Source organism: Castor canadensis, chromosome 7 (assembly GCF_047511655.1).
Source record: "Castor canadensis chromosome 7, mCasCan1.hap1v2, whole genome shotgun sequence".
Classification (NCBI taxonomy): domain Eukaryota; kingdom Metazoa; phylum Chordata; class Mammalia; order Rodentia; family Castoridae; genus Castor; species Castor canadensis.
The window spans coordinates 9,823,838-9,840,518 of record NC_133392.1 but is presented as its reverse complement, the minus strand read 5'-3'; the positions used below and the strand labels follow the sequence as shown (position 1 = coordinate 9,840,518).

General features: G+C 47.3%; 1 protein-coding gene across 1 annotated transcript in view; it reads left to right on the top strand.

The window, feature by feature from the left end:
* Positions 1-1,238: 1,238 nt before the first annotated feature.
* Positions 1,239-16,681, top strand: part of Btbd16 (BTB domain containing 16) — a 45,425-nt gene continuing 29,982 nt past the window's right edge. Inside the window, exons 1-5 of the mRNA XM_074078158.1 lie at positions 1,239-1,421; positions 5,497-5,570; positions 7,552-7,680; positions 10,828-10,917; positions 12,104-12,218. Coding sequence (XP_073934259.1) covers positions 1,369-1,421; positions 5,497-5,570; positions 7,552-7,680; positions 10,828-10,917; positions 12,104-12,218 — 461 coding nt within the window. The 5' untranslated portion in view covers positions 1,239-1,368. The remainder of the gene's footprint in view (positions 1,422-5,496; positions 5,571-7,551; positions 7,681-10,827; positions 10,918-12,103; positions 12,219-16,681) is intronic.

Genomic DNA, 16,681 nt, shown 5'->3' with positions numbered 1-16,681 from the left:
CACTGTCACTGTCATTTCCACCATCATCACCACTATCACTGTCACCACTATCACCATTACCATAGCCATTGCCACCATCATCAGGACCTGCACTGTCAGTACCATCCCCATCACGGTCAGCACCATCGTCAGTCCCATTTTACATGTGGACTAAGAGGCTCAAGGTTGCCCAGAGTTGCCAAATACTAAGCCTGTGTGGCTTAGGATCAATTATACCCATTCCATTCCTTGTGAGTGTCTCTTGCTAGCTTTCTTTGAGTCATCACTCTGAGCCTTATCTCCATACTGGGTGTTCTCCTGCTCCCTCAGGGAAGTGGATGAAGCTCCTTGAGGCCTCAAGAAAATTTCTAAGTAAAAGCCCCTTCTCAGAGATGCAGCAGTTCTGTGTATAAAACTAAAAGAATTTGAAAACAGGTGTTCAAGTAAAAGCTCATCCATGATTATTCTTAGCAGCACTATTCACAAATAACTAAAACGTGGAAACAAACCAGTGTCCATCAACCGATGGATAAGTAGATAATATGTAGTAAAGCCACGCAATTTACTGTTACTCCTCCCTAAGAAGGAATGAAGTATTGACACATGGATGAACCTTGAAAATATTATACTGAGTTGAAAGAAGCCAGACTGAAATTATGTGATTCTGCTTCTATGCAATATCCAGAATAGGCAAATGTATAGATTTGAAAAGGTTAGTGGTTGCCAGGGGCCAGGAGTGGGGAATATGGAGTAACAGCTTAATGGATTCAGGCTTTCTTTGGAGGGTAACGATAATGTTCTAGAACTAGAGAATGGAGATGCTTGCATAACACTGTAAACATATTAAATTGTACACTATAAAATGAATAAAATTGTAACTTTTACATTTTGTGTATTCTCCACCACCACCAAAAACCATGTCCCTCCCCAAGATCTCTGCCATTTAGCATCTGCCTGATGGCGCTAGGATGAGTACTTAAAGAGCAATACTTGAAGCATGACATATTCCTGCTTGTGGATTCTTCAGAGCTACCTACAAAGACCTTTGTTCTCCTTGACCTGCTCTGGCACTTCCTGCCATAAATTCCAGACAACTTTGTAGCTCGAGATCCTTGGTTTGTGGAATATAGCATCCTTCCTTTGAGAAGATGCCCTGTGAGCGATGTTAGCTGCATCAAAAAGCTAACCCATTTAAAAATTTTGTGTTGATTTTCTTTCTACTGTGCAATTTGGAAAATCTGACATTTGGGTGAGGTTAAGAGATTTTTCTCTCTTTCTTTGATTACTAAGCAGCGCCAAGCTCACCTAGAGCGCCGGATTGTAGGCTCAACAAATCGGTGGCGGTTCCCCAAGCGGCCTTTCTCTGGGGACCTGCTGGCACTTTCCCAGATGTGCAAGACTTTGAGCATAGACTTTGATGAAGCTCTGAAGAACCCAGACAGGTAGGGAGAATCAAAGGCCATGACAGGAAGCAGCCATTCAGGATAACCTTCATCCCTGGGTTTCTGGGAGGGATCGTGACTGATGGTTGGGCTTCTCTAACCGGATGGAGGAGCTGTTATAGGCACATCTGCAAGGAAGCCTCCTGCTGGGATCATGCCTTCAACATGGACAGGGCTTGATGCTACTGCCCTCTGGGATGAAAGCATCTGTCTTCTGAGCTCATGATCAAGTCTATCTGAGCATGGGCTGTACCCCTGGGGCAGCATCTAGCATGAAAGAACTGTTTGCTCCTTCATGATGCTGGAAGAGTAAGGCCAGAGGCAGCTGGCCCGCAGGCACCGGGCAGGCTGCTCACTTATGCACCTGCCACTCAGCTGATCTGGGCTCACTTCCTCTGGGAAGTTCAACTATGTCCCATAACCTTCTCCTCATCCTCCTGAGACAGTGCGCTAGCTTGGACATGTGCTGATCGTGGTGACGGCAGAAGACAAGCTAGCCAAGCCTTTGCAGGAGTGCTTTCCTGCCACATCGTGTTCACTAACCTGCCAGTAGTAAAGGCAAGTCACACGTCCAAGCTCAAAGTCAAGGGACAGAGAATAAACTCTATCTCCTCACTAAAGAAACTTTGCAGTGCTAAGATAAAAGGTGTGGATATGGGGGCAGAGAGTGAAGAATTAGAGCCATGGATATAGCCTATCAGATTTTTAAAAATAAACACAAAGATCACAATTCTTTATCTCCACAATAAAAATTTATTCCATGTGACTGAGAAACTTCTTGGGAAGCACAATAAAGTTTCATTAATTTTTTTCTATTTATTACTTTGATAAATTATTTAATTCAGGTAATAAAATTAAGAACTTATTCCCTGGTGACACTTGTGTACCTTCAGACACCAGGCGGCTATCATATGTCAGGTCCTACGGCAGATGGGGGTCTGGAATTGTACCATGCAACAGATATACAACCCCCCTACCCTCTAAGCACCCATAGCTCTCCACACCTCTGATGTTGTAATTGCTGCGTCTCCCACTTGGGGGCTCTGTCTACTGTAACAGGAGTTGGACCATTCTCTAGTTTACTAGTTGGGTGAAGGGTCACCTGGAAACCTTAGGTAAGTAGCTCCCTGCTTCCTTTTATTTCAGGTCTGTAACTGCCTCGTACAGTCAGTGCCCTGGGTGTTGCCTGGCTGACCAGCACTGCAGATTGTGTCTATGAGTTTCCATGATGCAGTGAGCTCTCAGGCCTGTTACACAGAGATAATGCACAAGGACCTGCAGGTTGCTGACTCTTCTTGTCCTGGTCTCCTTCACAGGAGCCAGGGTACAGAGCGTGTGTGCAGTGCTGAGAGATAAGGAAATGCTCATTTCCTGTCAAGCAACCTTATCTTTTTGTGCCTCAGTTTCTTTATCTGCAAACTGGATATTCTCTCTTATGGGCTTGCCATGAGAATTATATGACACCTTTATGGAAATAAGCTCACATTAGGCACATCCCAAAGGATGTCTGTTGTGTCCCCTAAACCCAAAGATGCAGCCTAGGGCACGCACTGCTCAGGCTGGGGCCAAGGAAGGGCCACTTTCATCAAGGTGCTGGGAAAAGGCCCTCTCTGTTCCCTGGCTGGTGGTCCTACCCACTGTTTTCCTTTCATCCTCCTGTGATACCAAGGCCACTGTGCAGTGGAAGGAGGTCATGCAAATAGGCGAATGTCAAGGTGGGACCCCTTGATTTTTCAGAGAGGGCAGCTCTGGGAGTGTGGGACTAGAGACTGAGGATCCTCTGTAAGGAAACAGAAAAGTGAACATCAGCTGAGTGCAGACACAGTGGTGAGCATCTCAGACATTCTCCTCCATTCAGTCATCTCCCGTACAGAGGAAAGTCCAGAGACCAAGATGCTAGCCCAAGGTCCTGTACCAAACAATGGAAGCACTGGGATCCAGCCCCAGGTCTGTGTAACTCTTCCTAGTAAGTCAGGTTGGAGTTTTGTATGTTCCGAGTGTCAAGTCACCTGCCCTGTGTGTGTCTTGCTGCAGGAGACTCTGTGTTCATGAGAAACATAGAAATCCTCCCTCTTCCCCTCTCCTTTTCTCCATCATGGTCATGACCTGGGGGAATGTACCTATGAGTTCATTCCCAACATCCCCACCTACCGTGTCACTGTAGGCCATTTAGTCCCCAAGAGTGAAGAAATGAGATTTACCCACTCACTCTACCAGAAGTCCTAACATGAGCCCAGCCTTGGGGTCTGCAGAGCCTGCTACATGGTGTATGGCATTCTTGACAAGCAGTCATCACACCCAGGAGAGGCAGTGGGGCCACTTTGTCATCTGCCATCTCCTGGCTCTGTCGGCAACAGGGATGTTTATGAAGTGACTGAGCTCATGTAGGCATTGCCCCATGTTTTCCAAAGCTCATTGCTCCCTTTCGAGATCATGGTCTGAACTCTTGACCCTACCCAGCTCTTCCCAGATGTGTCACCCAAGTCACCAGGGGGTTCTGAGGGAGGGTGTGAGGGTGACTGGGTTTGGTTCACATCTCTTGTTGGGTAAACAACTCAGGTTCCATGCGCCTGAGGTTGAGTCACTTGCAGCCATCTCTGACCTGCAAAGGGCAGCATGTAGTCAATATTATTCCAGACACAGGCTCCCGCCCACACCGTCTCCATGCACCTGTGAGGGATCCTGGGATGGCTGGGAACCAGCATGTCCAAGTGGATACTGCATGACACAGACCACATGTAGTCATCCAGTATCCCTAAACTGCTTGGTTTTCTTGGAATGACCATCTTCAAACTGTGAATATGTGACACTAATTTTGTTTCATTTCTTTGCTCAACATGCTTATACAGTGTTTATGGAAAAAGCATCTTTTCTTTCTTGTTACTCATTTATTCAGTGGACATTTACTGAGTACCTGCAAGAGGGTTTGTGCCAGGGCCACAGCAAAGGGTGCACAAGGGGACAGGAAGCACAAGCTACTGTAGAATCCCGAACTCCCTAAAGAAAGCAACAAGGAAGCTTACCCTGGAGGGCAGTAGGAGCTCCTTAAGGCAAAAAGCCACCAGGAGAGCATGGGGCAGGGGGAGTGCAGCATGCCAGAGGCAAGCAGGAGTGATCTTCAGGCAGATGGGGAGGGATAAGGCTGTAGAGTAAAGCAGGACTTTGCTTGCTATGTCAAGGAGTTTGGGTGGCCCCCAGGAACATTGGGAAGGCAGTTGGGGATTCTCAGCAAGAGAGAGGCAAGACCAGCTCTGTGTGTTGTGTGGGTGGGCGTCCAGGCAGAGGAGGACTAGAGGCTGGCAGGCTGGCAGGCTGGCAGTGACTGGTGAAAGAAGCTGATGGGCTTGGGCAAAGGTCATAGCAATAAAGGCAAAGACACGAGGACAATTCCAAAAGAATATTTCATTCGATTGACATAAGTAATCAGTCCAACAGGCTGGCTTGGGCAATGGGGGACCGGTGGCACCATTTCCTGAAGGAGGAACTTGGGTGTAGGAGCAGGTCAGGGCTCAGGGTACATCATTAGGTTGGACACACTGAGTCCTGGGGACTGTGTGACTTCTAACCAAAATTATTGGTGAGTTAATGTTCCAGAAATGGACACATCACTCTATTCTTTTCTGAAGCAGGTAATATTGATACCTACTGTATGCCATTGTTTTAGACACTGACCAAAGAAGGTGTCATTCAAGCAGCCAGGGGTAGCCTCAAATACTGCGGTGGTAAGGCCTGCCCATGCAGTGGAAGCAGGAGTCTGTTTTGGTTTTTTGGGGTTTTTTTGAGCAGTGAGGGGGGCTGGTAATACTGGGATTTGAAGTCTGAACTCAGAGCTTCACGGTTACTAGGCAGGCGCTCTACCACTCGAGCCACTCCACCAGCCCAGGAATCAGTGTTTTGGGCCAGCTGTGAGACAGCTTGCACCAACAGTGACCTGAGGAAACTCTCCCAAAAGGAGGAATGTGATAAGGTGACTGAGGGATGTTTAGGGTCACGTAGACTAGAATGTCACATGCTACCTTTAAAGAAAAATGTCATTATTAACTCCCCAATTTTTCTGTTTGTATTTTTCCTCAAGGTTAAGCGTGTCAAAAATTCAGCAATTTTTCTCTGAGAATTTCAAGAACAAGGCTACCCAAAGTGGGGAGGCAGGTGAGTTTTTGTCACTGGTGAATCTAATCAGAATTCTGTTGGTTTCAGGGGCCCCTTGCAGCCTTCATAGCAGGAAGCCAGTCTCTGGCCAAATCACTAATATGTGAATTGTAATTCTTGTCCACTGCACAATGTCTAACATGTTAACTGGTGTGCCCATTAATATTTACCAAAGGCCTGGTGCGTGAAACCAAGCTTAGCACACACATTTTCATATGATGACCACAGTAAAGGCAAATGCACTAATGTCAATAAATGGCCTTTGCATCAGAAGACTAAACAGAACCCCAAGCACAGAGCAGCTGTTCTTTGTCACTTTAGGCTTTAGTCAGTCACGATTCGGACATTCACATCTGCACTTGTCCAAGAGGACTCTTCTGAGATTGAACGGAGGGTCAGAATTGGACTGTCCAGCTAGAAATATGGTCATTGAGATCCATGAGAGCCTGCACAGGTCAACTCTTTTCTCCTCTTCTTTCTTTTTTGTGGGGCTGAACCCAGGGCCTTGTACATGCTACGTATATGCACTACCATTGAGCTAAGTCAGTGTCGGTTCTTTAAAGGAGCCTTTTGGGATAAACGTGACCCCGTGGAATGGCTGGCAGAGATTAGAGCCAGCCTCCTTTACAAGGACAGGTTAATAAATTTCTTCTCACCTGTCAACTGTGATGGGGGGGGGCAGTCTGAGGCCATCTTCTGTCTGGAAGAAAGAGCTCTGGGATGGACTAACCATGTCTGCCATTGGCCATCCTCACCATGGAAACTAATGTACAGAAAGGGAGTGTACTTGATCTGGAATTCCGCTCCTGCCTGTCGGCACCCAACTCACTTGGGAGTTTTTCTAAATCAGCATAACCAGATCAACTCAGGTGATCCAAGATTTAAGATGTGAACCCTGGCACCAAACATTATCATAAAGTTTGTGAATAAAAGTAACATAACAGGAAGAGAAAACAGATGCCCACAGACACACAGTCAAACTAATAGGCAAGCCAAGAAATAACTAGATGGGGCTAGTGGCCTTTCCGGTTTTGTCTGATCCTGCAAGTTAGGGTTTTAAGAGATTGTTCCTGGCACCAGCTCTTGCCCTGCCTTTGTACTAACATAGGAGTTGTGCCATGTTGTCTTCTCACCCACATCTCTCATGCCTTGCCTGGCTTGACATTCTAGAATCTACCTACCCTCCAATCAAAGTCTCTTCTTTTTTAAACCATCTCTGCTGTTCACAGGCTATCCTCTCCCACATAAAGCCTATGGTTTGCAAAGGGCCTTCTTCACATAGTCATCCTACGTCATACTTACTGATGAAATAATAGACAAGAAAGTCTATTATTTCCTAGAGAAAAGAGGGACTTTGAGACCCTGCCCTCTCTGATGGATCTTTCACTGTGCTGTCCTTTGCTGCTGCCATCTATATGGGGAACAGCTAGGAATCGCCATTCCAACAGGGAGCCAGGAATGATTTTGTTCCCCAGGAGACATTTGGCCAGGGCTGAAGACATTCTTGGTTGTCATAGCTGGAGAAGGGGGTGTCTCTGCCATTCAGTAAGTAGAAGCCCAGGATGCTGCTAAATATCTGCTATGTACAGGACAGGACTGTCCCCATCACAGAGAATCATCTGGCCCAAAATATCAATAGTGCCAAGGCTGAGACGCATGGTAATAGAGGAAGGCAAGATGCAGTCCCCCAAAGAGTATTCCTGAAAGTTTCCTTTGAAACTTTTGCGGCGTCCCCAAGTTGGAGGGCGGCCATGTGCCTCTGAGGTCCTACAGCTTTGTCAACAGCTCTGTGGGATATTGATCATCTGTCCCTCAAAGCCAACAAACTGCTTGAGGCCCACACAATCACTGAGGCCTAGAGAAGCCTCAGTCTTTGTCTGCTTAATAACTACGATTGACTGAAGGAATATGGGGAAAAGTGTATTTATCTTTGTGTAGGGATGTTACTGAACCATTGGTCACCATCATTTTCTCTCCACAGATGTGATTCTCGAATGCCTAGGCTTCAAATGGGAACTCCATCAGCCCCAGCTTTTCCAGTCTGAAACCTTGGCCAAGCTTTACTTGGCAGCCTTGATGCAAAGAACTCAGAGTCCCACGAGAGAACTGGGTAAGACTGTGCAAGGTAATTTCCCACTGGGCTAGAACTGGAGCCCCAAAGGCCCTCTGCTTTCAGAGAGCCCAGCTTGACATGTGGTTATCTGTTTTGAGACCATGGTTATTCACTCTGCTTGTTATGAGCAAGGCTCCTTGGTATGAACTCATCATCTATTATCCTCTGTCTCCTCAGCTGCAAAGTGGGGATAATTGTCCTTATCATGTGGTAATGGTGTGGGTTGTAGAACAATGGTTGGCATACAGTGAGGACTCAGTTATCCTGGCAATACCCCAATCTTGTCTTGAGTTATGAGTTATGAGAAAATGGGTTGCATTGAGTCTTCTGAAGAGCTTTCTGGAAAAAAGGCACAGTTCTAAAATCTGTGACTTGTTTGCCTTAAGTATGCTAAGTAGAGGGTTACAAATGTATATCTACTTTTTCTTTTTTTCCATTCCTTCCCATCCTTTTCCAAAAGAATTCAGTTCCCTTCCTTCCTTCCTTCCTTCCTTCCTTTTCTTTTTAAATCCTAACCACCCTCAGCTTCCTCTTACCTATTTCCTGTGTCTTCTTCAACTATACTGTCAACTTCTCCTTTGGACAACAGCTTAGCCCCACCTCAGGTAGACCTGTAGGCTGGTGCTATGGAGAAATCATGGTCCCTGATGCCAGCCAGGGATTGCATTCCAGGATGTGGGAAGCAAAGCCCTGTTACTGTAAAGCCATACGGGCAGCCAGAACCCCCAGTTACTGCCCATTCCTGAGCCTGGAGAACACCCTGCAGCCTGCTGGGATCCGTAGGGTCACAGAGCCTCTGACTCAGCCCTCCATGCAGAGCTGGCAGTGGGAGCCGCTGTGGCTTTCCCACAGAGCCCTAGCAATTGGGCTCCTGTTTGTGGTCCCTTTGCCCCTCCTAAGTGAGTGGATTGGACTCTTCTGTCTTCCCTGTGCCCAGGTCAGGGCACTCACCAGGCCATCCGTGGAAGGCTCTGGTGCCTTAGAAGTGAGTACATGGAAAGCAAGAATCTGAAAGAGGATGGGAGGACACTGTTAACATTAAGACCTTTGACGGTTCTAGAAAGGTGTCACTGAGAAACGAGTTGGCCATGCTAAGGCAGCCACTCTGATCCAAGCCTCCCAGCTAGAGGTTCTGTAGCTGGAGATGTCAGGGAAGGTACAGTGCTCTTGACTGTCAGGACTCCCTACCACCTCAATCACCATGAGCTAATCAGGCCCCAGGATTTGTGTCTCCAGGACTTCCATGGGAACAGTCATGGTTCTTCCTGTACAGAGCATATCTCCCAAGGATGTTTGTACAGTGATTTCACAACTATGGCTTTTATGCCCCTGGGACCATCTGTGTGAGGTCCTGGAGAGGCAGAGCGGAGGAGTTTTCTGGAAAAACACTGGGAAGGTAGTAGAGATGAACAGATTCCCGCCACCACTTGGCTTCTTCCCAGCAAATTCTCTGGTACAGCTGTACCTGAGCAGGACCACGGTTTCAGAGAACCTCAGAGGTATAAGAGCAAATGTTTACTGTCTTATACAATTTGGAGTTTCACTTAACCTGAGGGAAGATTGAGCTTCTGTCTTGTATTTACTGCGGCCCAGTCAGCACTGTCCCTTCCTTTCTTCCACAAACATTGAGTGCTTATGCCAGGAGTTGTGCTAGAACTTGCCATGGAAGGGGGAGGGTGCAGGGAGCACAGAGAAATAAGTCCAAAATTATGACAAAGTAAGATAAATAGCATGGTAATAATATTAACCAGAACCTTCTGCATGCTTACTGTGTGTCTGGCCCTGGTGGGCATGATCTCTTTTACTTCCTGTGATGGGGGGAGGTGAATGGTTGACAGCAGGGCGGCGCAGACAAGAGTCCATGTAGTAATGCCCAAGAGAAATGTAGCAATGTTCAAACCTGGGGACAAGGCCTGAAACTGAGTAGTTGCTCAATAAATATTTGCTGAATGAGGGCTTAAACATAGCCAAGCATCAGAAGACAGTGAAGGGGATGCTGAAAAGGGACTTTGTTAGCTCTTTTTCTGCAGTATGACACACTTTTTGGTTCCCAGCTTGTACTATTTTTTATCACCTGGAACCTTGAGACCACTGGGGATGGAATCTATTCATTTCATGAATTCAGCAGATTTTACTACATAGCCGGTGGATCCTTGGGACAGAGTGACCAGTAAACCATCAATGTGCCTGCCCAATACAGAACAGCCCTACAGACTTGGGGTGCAATAGCAGGTTGTGGTGAGGTTGGTCTTAGGTATAGGTTAGGAGGGTGGTGATGTCCTTCAGTGGGGTCAGGAAAGGCCTCCCAGGGAAGGGGACATGTGAGGAGGCCCCAATGAAGGAGAGGAAGGGAGGGAGTCCCACACTGTCCTGGGAATCAGCTCAGAGGAGGTAAGTTTGGAGAGGAGGAGCAGAGCAGTGGGAGGAGGTTGCACCACATGGAGGTCTTGGGACCATGGATGGAGCTTTGGTTTATGGGCTAACGGTGTGAGATTTTACTGGAGACCAAAGAGCCACATTTTAGACCAATTCCAAGTGGGTGGTACTGGCTAGCAACGGATTGGGATGTCACATTCCTTATCCTGAAAGTCCTTGGTAGCAGAGCTCTGAAGTCTGGACACCTATGGGGAAAAGTGTCAAGAGGCACTGGGTGGACATCTCAGTCCCACATGCATCCTCCAGCAGATGGTCACTCAGTTCCCACTGATGCCTGCCCTGCTCTTGGTGCTTGGATGCAGAAACACTGCAGGGGCCCACTCAGCCCAACTGCTCCCAGCCTAATTAGACAAAGGCCTGAGATTGACGGAGGGAGGGAGAGACAGGGAAGGGGGATGTGTGACAGTAATAAATATTTAAAATGCAGCACAAGCATCTATTTACCGGTTTTGACAATCCATAATAGCTACGTAAGTTATGATCAGTAGGGGAAGCTGGGCAAGGGAAACCAAGAGCTCTTTGCACCATTTTTGCAACTTGTGAGTCTTGAACTCTTTCCAAATAAGTTGTTATCGTAAACACGCACCCACTAAATAGCAAGCCAAATACAGAGTGATGCAGGTCAAGATCCAGTCTGTGAGGTGGGTGGTGAGGAGCTGCCTACTGTAGCTTCACAGTGGCAAACTGTTATCTGATTTTCTTCACTAGATCACTCACCTGGGAAGATCAAAGAAAGGCCCTCTGTAAAGAAGATAATTATTTCCTTGAAGGTCAATGATCCAGCAGTCAGCAGAGTTGGTAATGTACACTCACCTTCACTGAACGGATTCAAAAACAAATGCAAACAAAACACAGCAATCAAGTGGTACATATTCCTGATCAAAAATGCTGAAGGGCTGGGCGTCACAGTGCACGCCTGTCATCCTAGTTACACAGTAAACAAATAGGAGGACCTGTGCTGGTGAAAACTGGAGACTCTTTCTCCATAACAATCAAAGCAAACAGGGCTGGGGCATGACTCAGCCTGCCTAGCAAGCATGAGGCCCTAAGTTCAACCCCCAATACCTCCAAAAAAACCCCAAAAAAACACTGAAGAGTGTAAAGAAAGAAGGGACAAGGAGGCTAGGACACTTAAGAAGTAGAAGGAGGAGATGCTGCCACTGTGAAGGGGCAAGAAGGACACAGGAAGGGCAGGAAGAAGTGGACTTCTCAGACAGACCCAGGGAAAAGGAGTTGCCTTCCCCAGGCTTACACCTGCCCAGAGATCCCCTCACCCCCTCTCTTGCTCCCAAGAAGCACTTGATCTTCTTCTCCCTCTACCAATCCCCGCAGTCTCCCTCTGCCTTCCAGGGGCAGAAGGCACTCCTAGGATGCTCTCTTGAGTTCACCCAGCACCCTATACCTCTCGGCCACAGATTTCTGTATTAATGTGACATGATTAATGTCATGTGGTGAATGACACAGCTCTGTGAATTGCTAGGTCAGTGACTAATGACAGTTCTAACTGGTGCGGAGAACACTGTAACAGGCATGGTGGCACTGTCTAGGACTGTGTGGGACTTGGAATAGGCCAAGCAGTCTACTTCTTGGCTGGCTGTTTCCAGGTGACTTTGACCTTTACTGAAGCCCCCAGACTCCAAGGAAAATCCACTGTAAACTATATGTCATCTCCAAAGGAAACACGATAGACCTACACACAGCATCCTACACAAGTTCAGGCAGTCACATTCCTACACAGGCCAAGGACCCCAGGTTAGGAGAGACCCCCTGAGCTGTCTCAGCCCTAAGATGGCCCAAGGCACAGACACTGAGGATAGGCTCAAAAGAAGATCCTTTCAGCAGGGTTCACCTTTCTTTGGCTTCATCTTCAGCTCCTCTGGGAAGTGAGAGTTAAGGTGGTCACTTGCAGGAACAGAAAAGCCATAGTGTGGTATCCTTAGGCAAAGCTCTGTGCTGATGGCTTTCCCCTGGCTGTTGTCCCCAGCATTTGCCCTGGCCCTGAAGAACCTCTACATGAATGAGGTGGAAGTGAAAGTGGACGACATGCTAGGGGTGCTGGCTTCCGCTCACATCCTCCAGTTCAGCCACCTGTTTCAAAGGTAAGGAGACGGGAGGGACTGGGGTCAGCCCATGCATGGCATGGGTCCTTTCTGGTCCATTCCATGGAATGTTCCTCTTCCCTGGGCAAAGACACCATAGGTTTCTTTGTACCAAGCATGACTTTTTTGGCAGTACCAGGAGCTGAACTCAGGACCTTGCCCTTGCTAGGCAGGTGCTCCACCACTTGAGCCATGCCTCCAGCCTTTCTTTTGTTGGTTATTTTTGAGATAGGGTCTTGCTTTTTGCCTGGGTGGGCCTGCCTGAATTATGATCCTCCTATATGTGCTTCCTTGCATAGCTGAGGATGACAGTTGTACACTACCATGATCAGCAGTTTTTTGTTGAGATGGGGTCTCACTAACTTTTTCCCAGGCTGACCTTGAATTGTGATCCTTCCAATCTCTGCCTCCTGAGTAGCTAGGATTACAGGCGTGAGTCACAACATCTGGCTCCAAGCATGACCTTGAACCTAGAAAGGAACAAGACACTAATCCACATTAATGTCATTATGAGCTTCTGACAGCTCTGTCTCCAGAACCAGCAGCAGCTCATACTAGTTAGGGAAGAAATGCAAATGATGGGTGGCGGGCTTTCTACCACTGGGGGAGACTTTGCAATTGTGCAAAGTGACTTCCCAGGAGCCCTCCAACCACACTTGCTTACCAAGTTCATTTTTGGGTAAAGAATTCTCTCTCCAGTGAGTGCACCCACACATATACTGGCCACTGGAGTATAAGCTGGCTTTCCATCATTTTCAGGCCTCAGTTTTTCAGCTAATTTCAGATACGGCCTTGTTTTTCTTGTAAATAATATTTTTATTATTATGAATGTGATTCACATCATTGTAAATCTTTTGGAAGAGAGAAAAATGAATGCAAATATTAAATCACAGATGCTTATCCATTCCACTTTGAGGCATAGACTTTCAGCTGGACATTGAGAGCCTGCTCTGCCTCATGTGGCATCTAGTGGGGGGACCTGTGGCATGGGGACCAGAAGGCATTTGAAAGGATTCAATGCTAAAGATTCTGCATCCTGACAAGCCACCTGGACACCTAGAGCACAGAGGCACCTAGTGCTTGTGAACACTGAAAGTTTGAGGGAGTGACAGGCAACTCTCAGAGCTTCTGCCTACATCCAGGTAGCTATGGCAATGCAGCCTGGGGTGGAGTCAGAGACTCCCTGTTATCACTGAACTTTTCCGCAGAGACCAGAGCAACTACACATGTGCAATGCAGGGTCTGTGCTAAGCAGTGCAGTAAACTGCCCCTCCATTTCCACGTACCTCAGCAGTCTCCACCACAAAGTGTGGCTCATGGTGTTTGTCCTCAGTGCTTCCCAGAACTTTGCTGGTTGCTAGCGAATGTTTGTGCAAAGGGCTTTGAGTTAGAGCATTTGAAATGGGCAAGCACTCTTCTCAGCTCTTTGTAGGGACTGTCTCATTTTCTCTTCTTCACAGACCTGAGAGGGTGTGCTACAACTACACACATTTACTGATACAGAGACTGAGGCTCTGAGAGGTACATAACTTGCCTGAGGCCACACAGCATCCAAGTAGAGGAGCCAGGACCTGAAGGGAATCTGAGGGGCTCCAAAACCTGCACCACCACCTGCTTTGCTCAGGTGATGTGCTCGTGTTATCATTTGCTCATTTGGGGTCTTGATCTTCCCTGGACCCCTTTCTTCAATGGTCTTGACCAGGTGGGGTTTGCTTGTTCAATCAGACCCTCTTTTGTCCTTCAGTTCTCTCAAGAGTTATTTTTTGGGCTTCTCCAGGATGCCAATGAGACAGAGAGGAACAGATGGGCTAATGGCTGTCTGCAAAGGCCTCCTCCACAACAGTCCCCAAGACAGGAAATGAGTCAAGACAGGTGGAGTGGAGGGGAGGGACTCCCAAATGGAACATTTGTGCTGTGTATGATTAATTTCTAGTAAACCCGGTGCCTATGATAAGAAAAAGCTTTTCTTAGACTCCCCCCACCCACTTCTAAGAGTCCTGTAAATATTCCTTCATGTTTATGAAAGGCTGAGTGAGCCAAATGGACAATCCTTAGTGACATTCATCTCTCTAGAGCATTTTGCTCCTTCTCCTGGGCTCCTTCAGGAATGTGTCCCTAACTGCACCAATGTTGTCCTGAAGACACCAGTGTGGTGTCTTGTGGCCTGTTGGTTTTCTAACTACCAACCTGATTCAGTATGGAGAGGAGATTTATGGCAGCCATCATTGGTCTGCTGGTTTTACCCACTCAAATCTCAGTTTCTTTATCTGAGTGAGCAAACCAATGAGCAAATGAATAAACACCCCACAGATGTCTCTAAGTCAGCACCTCATTCCAGGGACACCTGAGATGACCCAGGCCAGGCCAGGTTGGGGGTGTCTTGCATGGTGAGAGGGCGGCTTCCCTCATGAAGTGCAGCTCCAGTCCCCTTCTGTCTCTCAGCCTCCACTGCCCAGCCTCAAGCTCAGCTTGGCTGACCCTGGCTTATCCATGATGAACTGTGATGGAGTAGGCACTCTGTTCTCCTTCCTCCTTGCCTGCCTTGCGCTGCTTGCAGAGCAGAAATGGTACTGGTGGTAGTGAGCCAAACTTATTATCCTACTGATGAGCAAAGTGAGTTGCAGGCAGGAGGACCTGCCCAAGATTCTGCAGACACTTGTGGTAGAACTGGACACAGTACACAGCTGGGCTGAGTCTTACCTGTTTTTGAGAGGTTGGTGGTACAGTTGGCAGGAGTGAGTGTGCGTGCTTGTGTATGAGCAGAGCAGCAATGCTGAGGCCACCCTGATGCCACCATCATGGCAGGTGCTGGGTGAGAACTTAAAGGTCATCCATGCTGAGCTCCTAGTCAGTGCAAAATCACTCAGATGCTTGCAGTGGCCTGAATCATACATCTCTGAGACCTCCTGTCCTTATGGGATGCAGTGTCCATGTAAGTGCCACCAGGTGTTGTGGCTTTGGCTCTCACAGCAGTGAATGCACTGGCCCTTAGATGACTGCACATCTGGGATCACATCTGTTACAGGTATGATCCAGGGTGACTGGAGTTGAAGAGGAAAATGAGGCAGGAAGTCAGGAGGCTAGGATGAGTCCTAGGTGTGTGGGACCTTGGAGGCCACTTGAGCAGTTCCACTTGGTTCAGTCAGCAGAGGATGGAGCTTGAGGATTGGAGGGGAGGTGGCATGAGTCCCTGTGTGGTATAGATACTGTCTCTCAGCTGCAGTGTGAAGGGGGCCATGGAGGCAGGGAGGCCTGCTGTTGGGAGGCTGTGACTAAGACCCAATCGAGAGATGTGGAGGGTCTGAATTAGGCAGGGGGAGGGGAGGGGTGGGCTCAAGAAACATGAAGATGAGAATTGTGGGTTCAGCTGTCTGAGGAGCCAACTGCCCAGGAGATGCTGCAGTGCCTGGAGTTCACTCAGCAAGCAGTTCCCCTGTATTCAAGACTCATCAAAGGAATAACTGGTCTCACTATAGTAGTGAGACAATCCTGGAATCCAAGGGTGTAGGATGCTTAGCTATAACAAGTTATTTATTTATTCATTATTTCGTACCTTGTTCTAGAATAGGTTTTAAATGGCTTAAACCAATACTTAAAACAGCAGGACACCAAGTTTTTTTTTAAGGGAGAAAAAAAACAAGAATGGAGAAGCTAAAACTTGTATACTATAACAACCTACACTGGCTATAGGTGGGCCGCACATCCCATTCTGACCCTCTTAGCAGCTAAAAGGAAAAAGAAAGCTTGATCAGTGACATGCGATAAAAATAAAAATCAGATAAAAATACTTAAAAACTCACCTAGGAGACACACAGAAAGTATTGATATTAAAACCACCAGTATTTGCTTCAGATGACCCCAAAACACACAGTAATCAATGTCATCGACAATAGATAGAGAAAGTGCACAGTAAATCTTATAATGTCATTCTTCACATTGGCAGAGGCTTTGTCCCCACACATGGCTCAGTGAAAGGTCTTCTCTAGGGTCTTACCTCCCTTAGCTCGGAGCTCTCTGTAACAGGTCTGCTGGTTTTGTCCTCATGACCGGAGCGAGCTTTTTCTCTCTCCCTCATTACTACTGAACCTAACTGGGGCTAACTGAGGTGATGGGAGGTGCAGAAAGGACACAGGGTAGACAGAGACAGAAAGTTGGGGCCAGGTGTGTTGGGTGCTCAGACAGAGACACATAACAGCTCATTGCTTCTTATCTCTATTAATCTCTTCTCTTTACTTTGCTTCTTTTCTCTATCTTTATTCTTTAAGGCCTTACTCCTTTACAAGTCTTTAAAGACTCACTTCTAAAGTCTTCTTTTCTGTTCTTTAAAGTCTCTTTCCTTAGATTTGCTCTGTCCCATGTTTTCTCTTAGCTTTTCTTTAGCATAATCCCTCTTAAAGTCTTGGCCCCCAGACTTGCACTGTCCCATGTCCTCTCTTTAGCTTTCTTAAAGTCTCAGCCCTCAG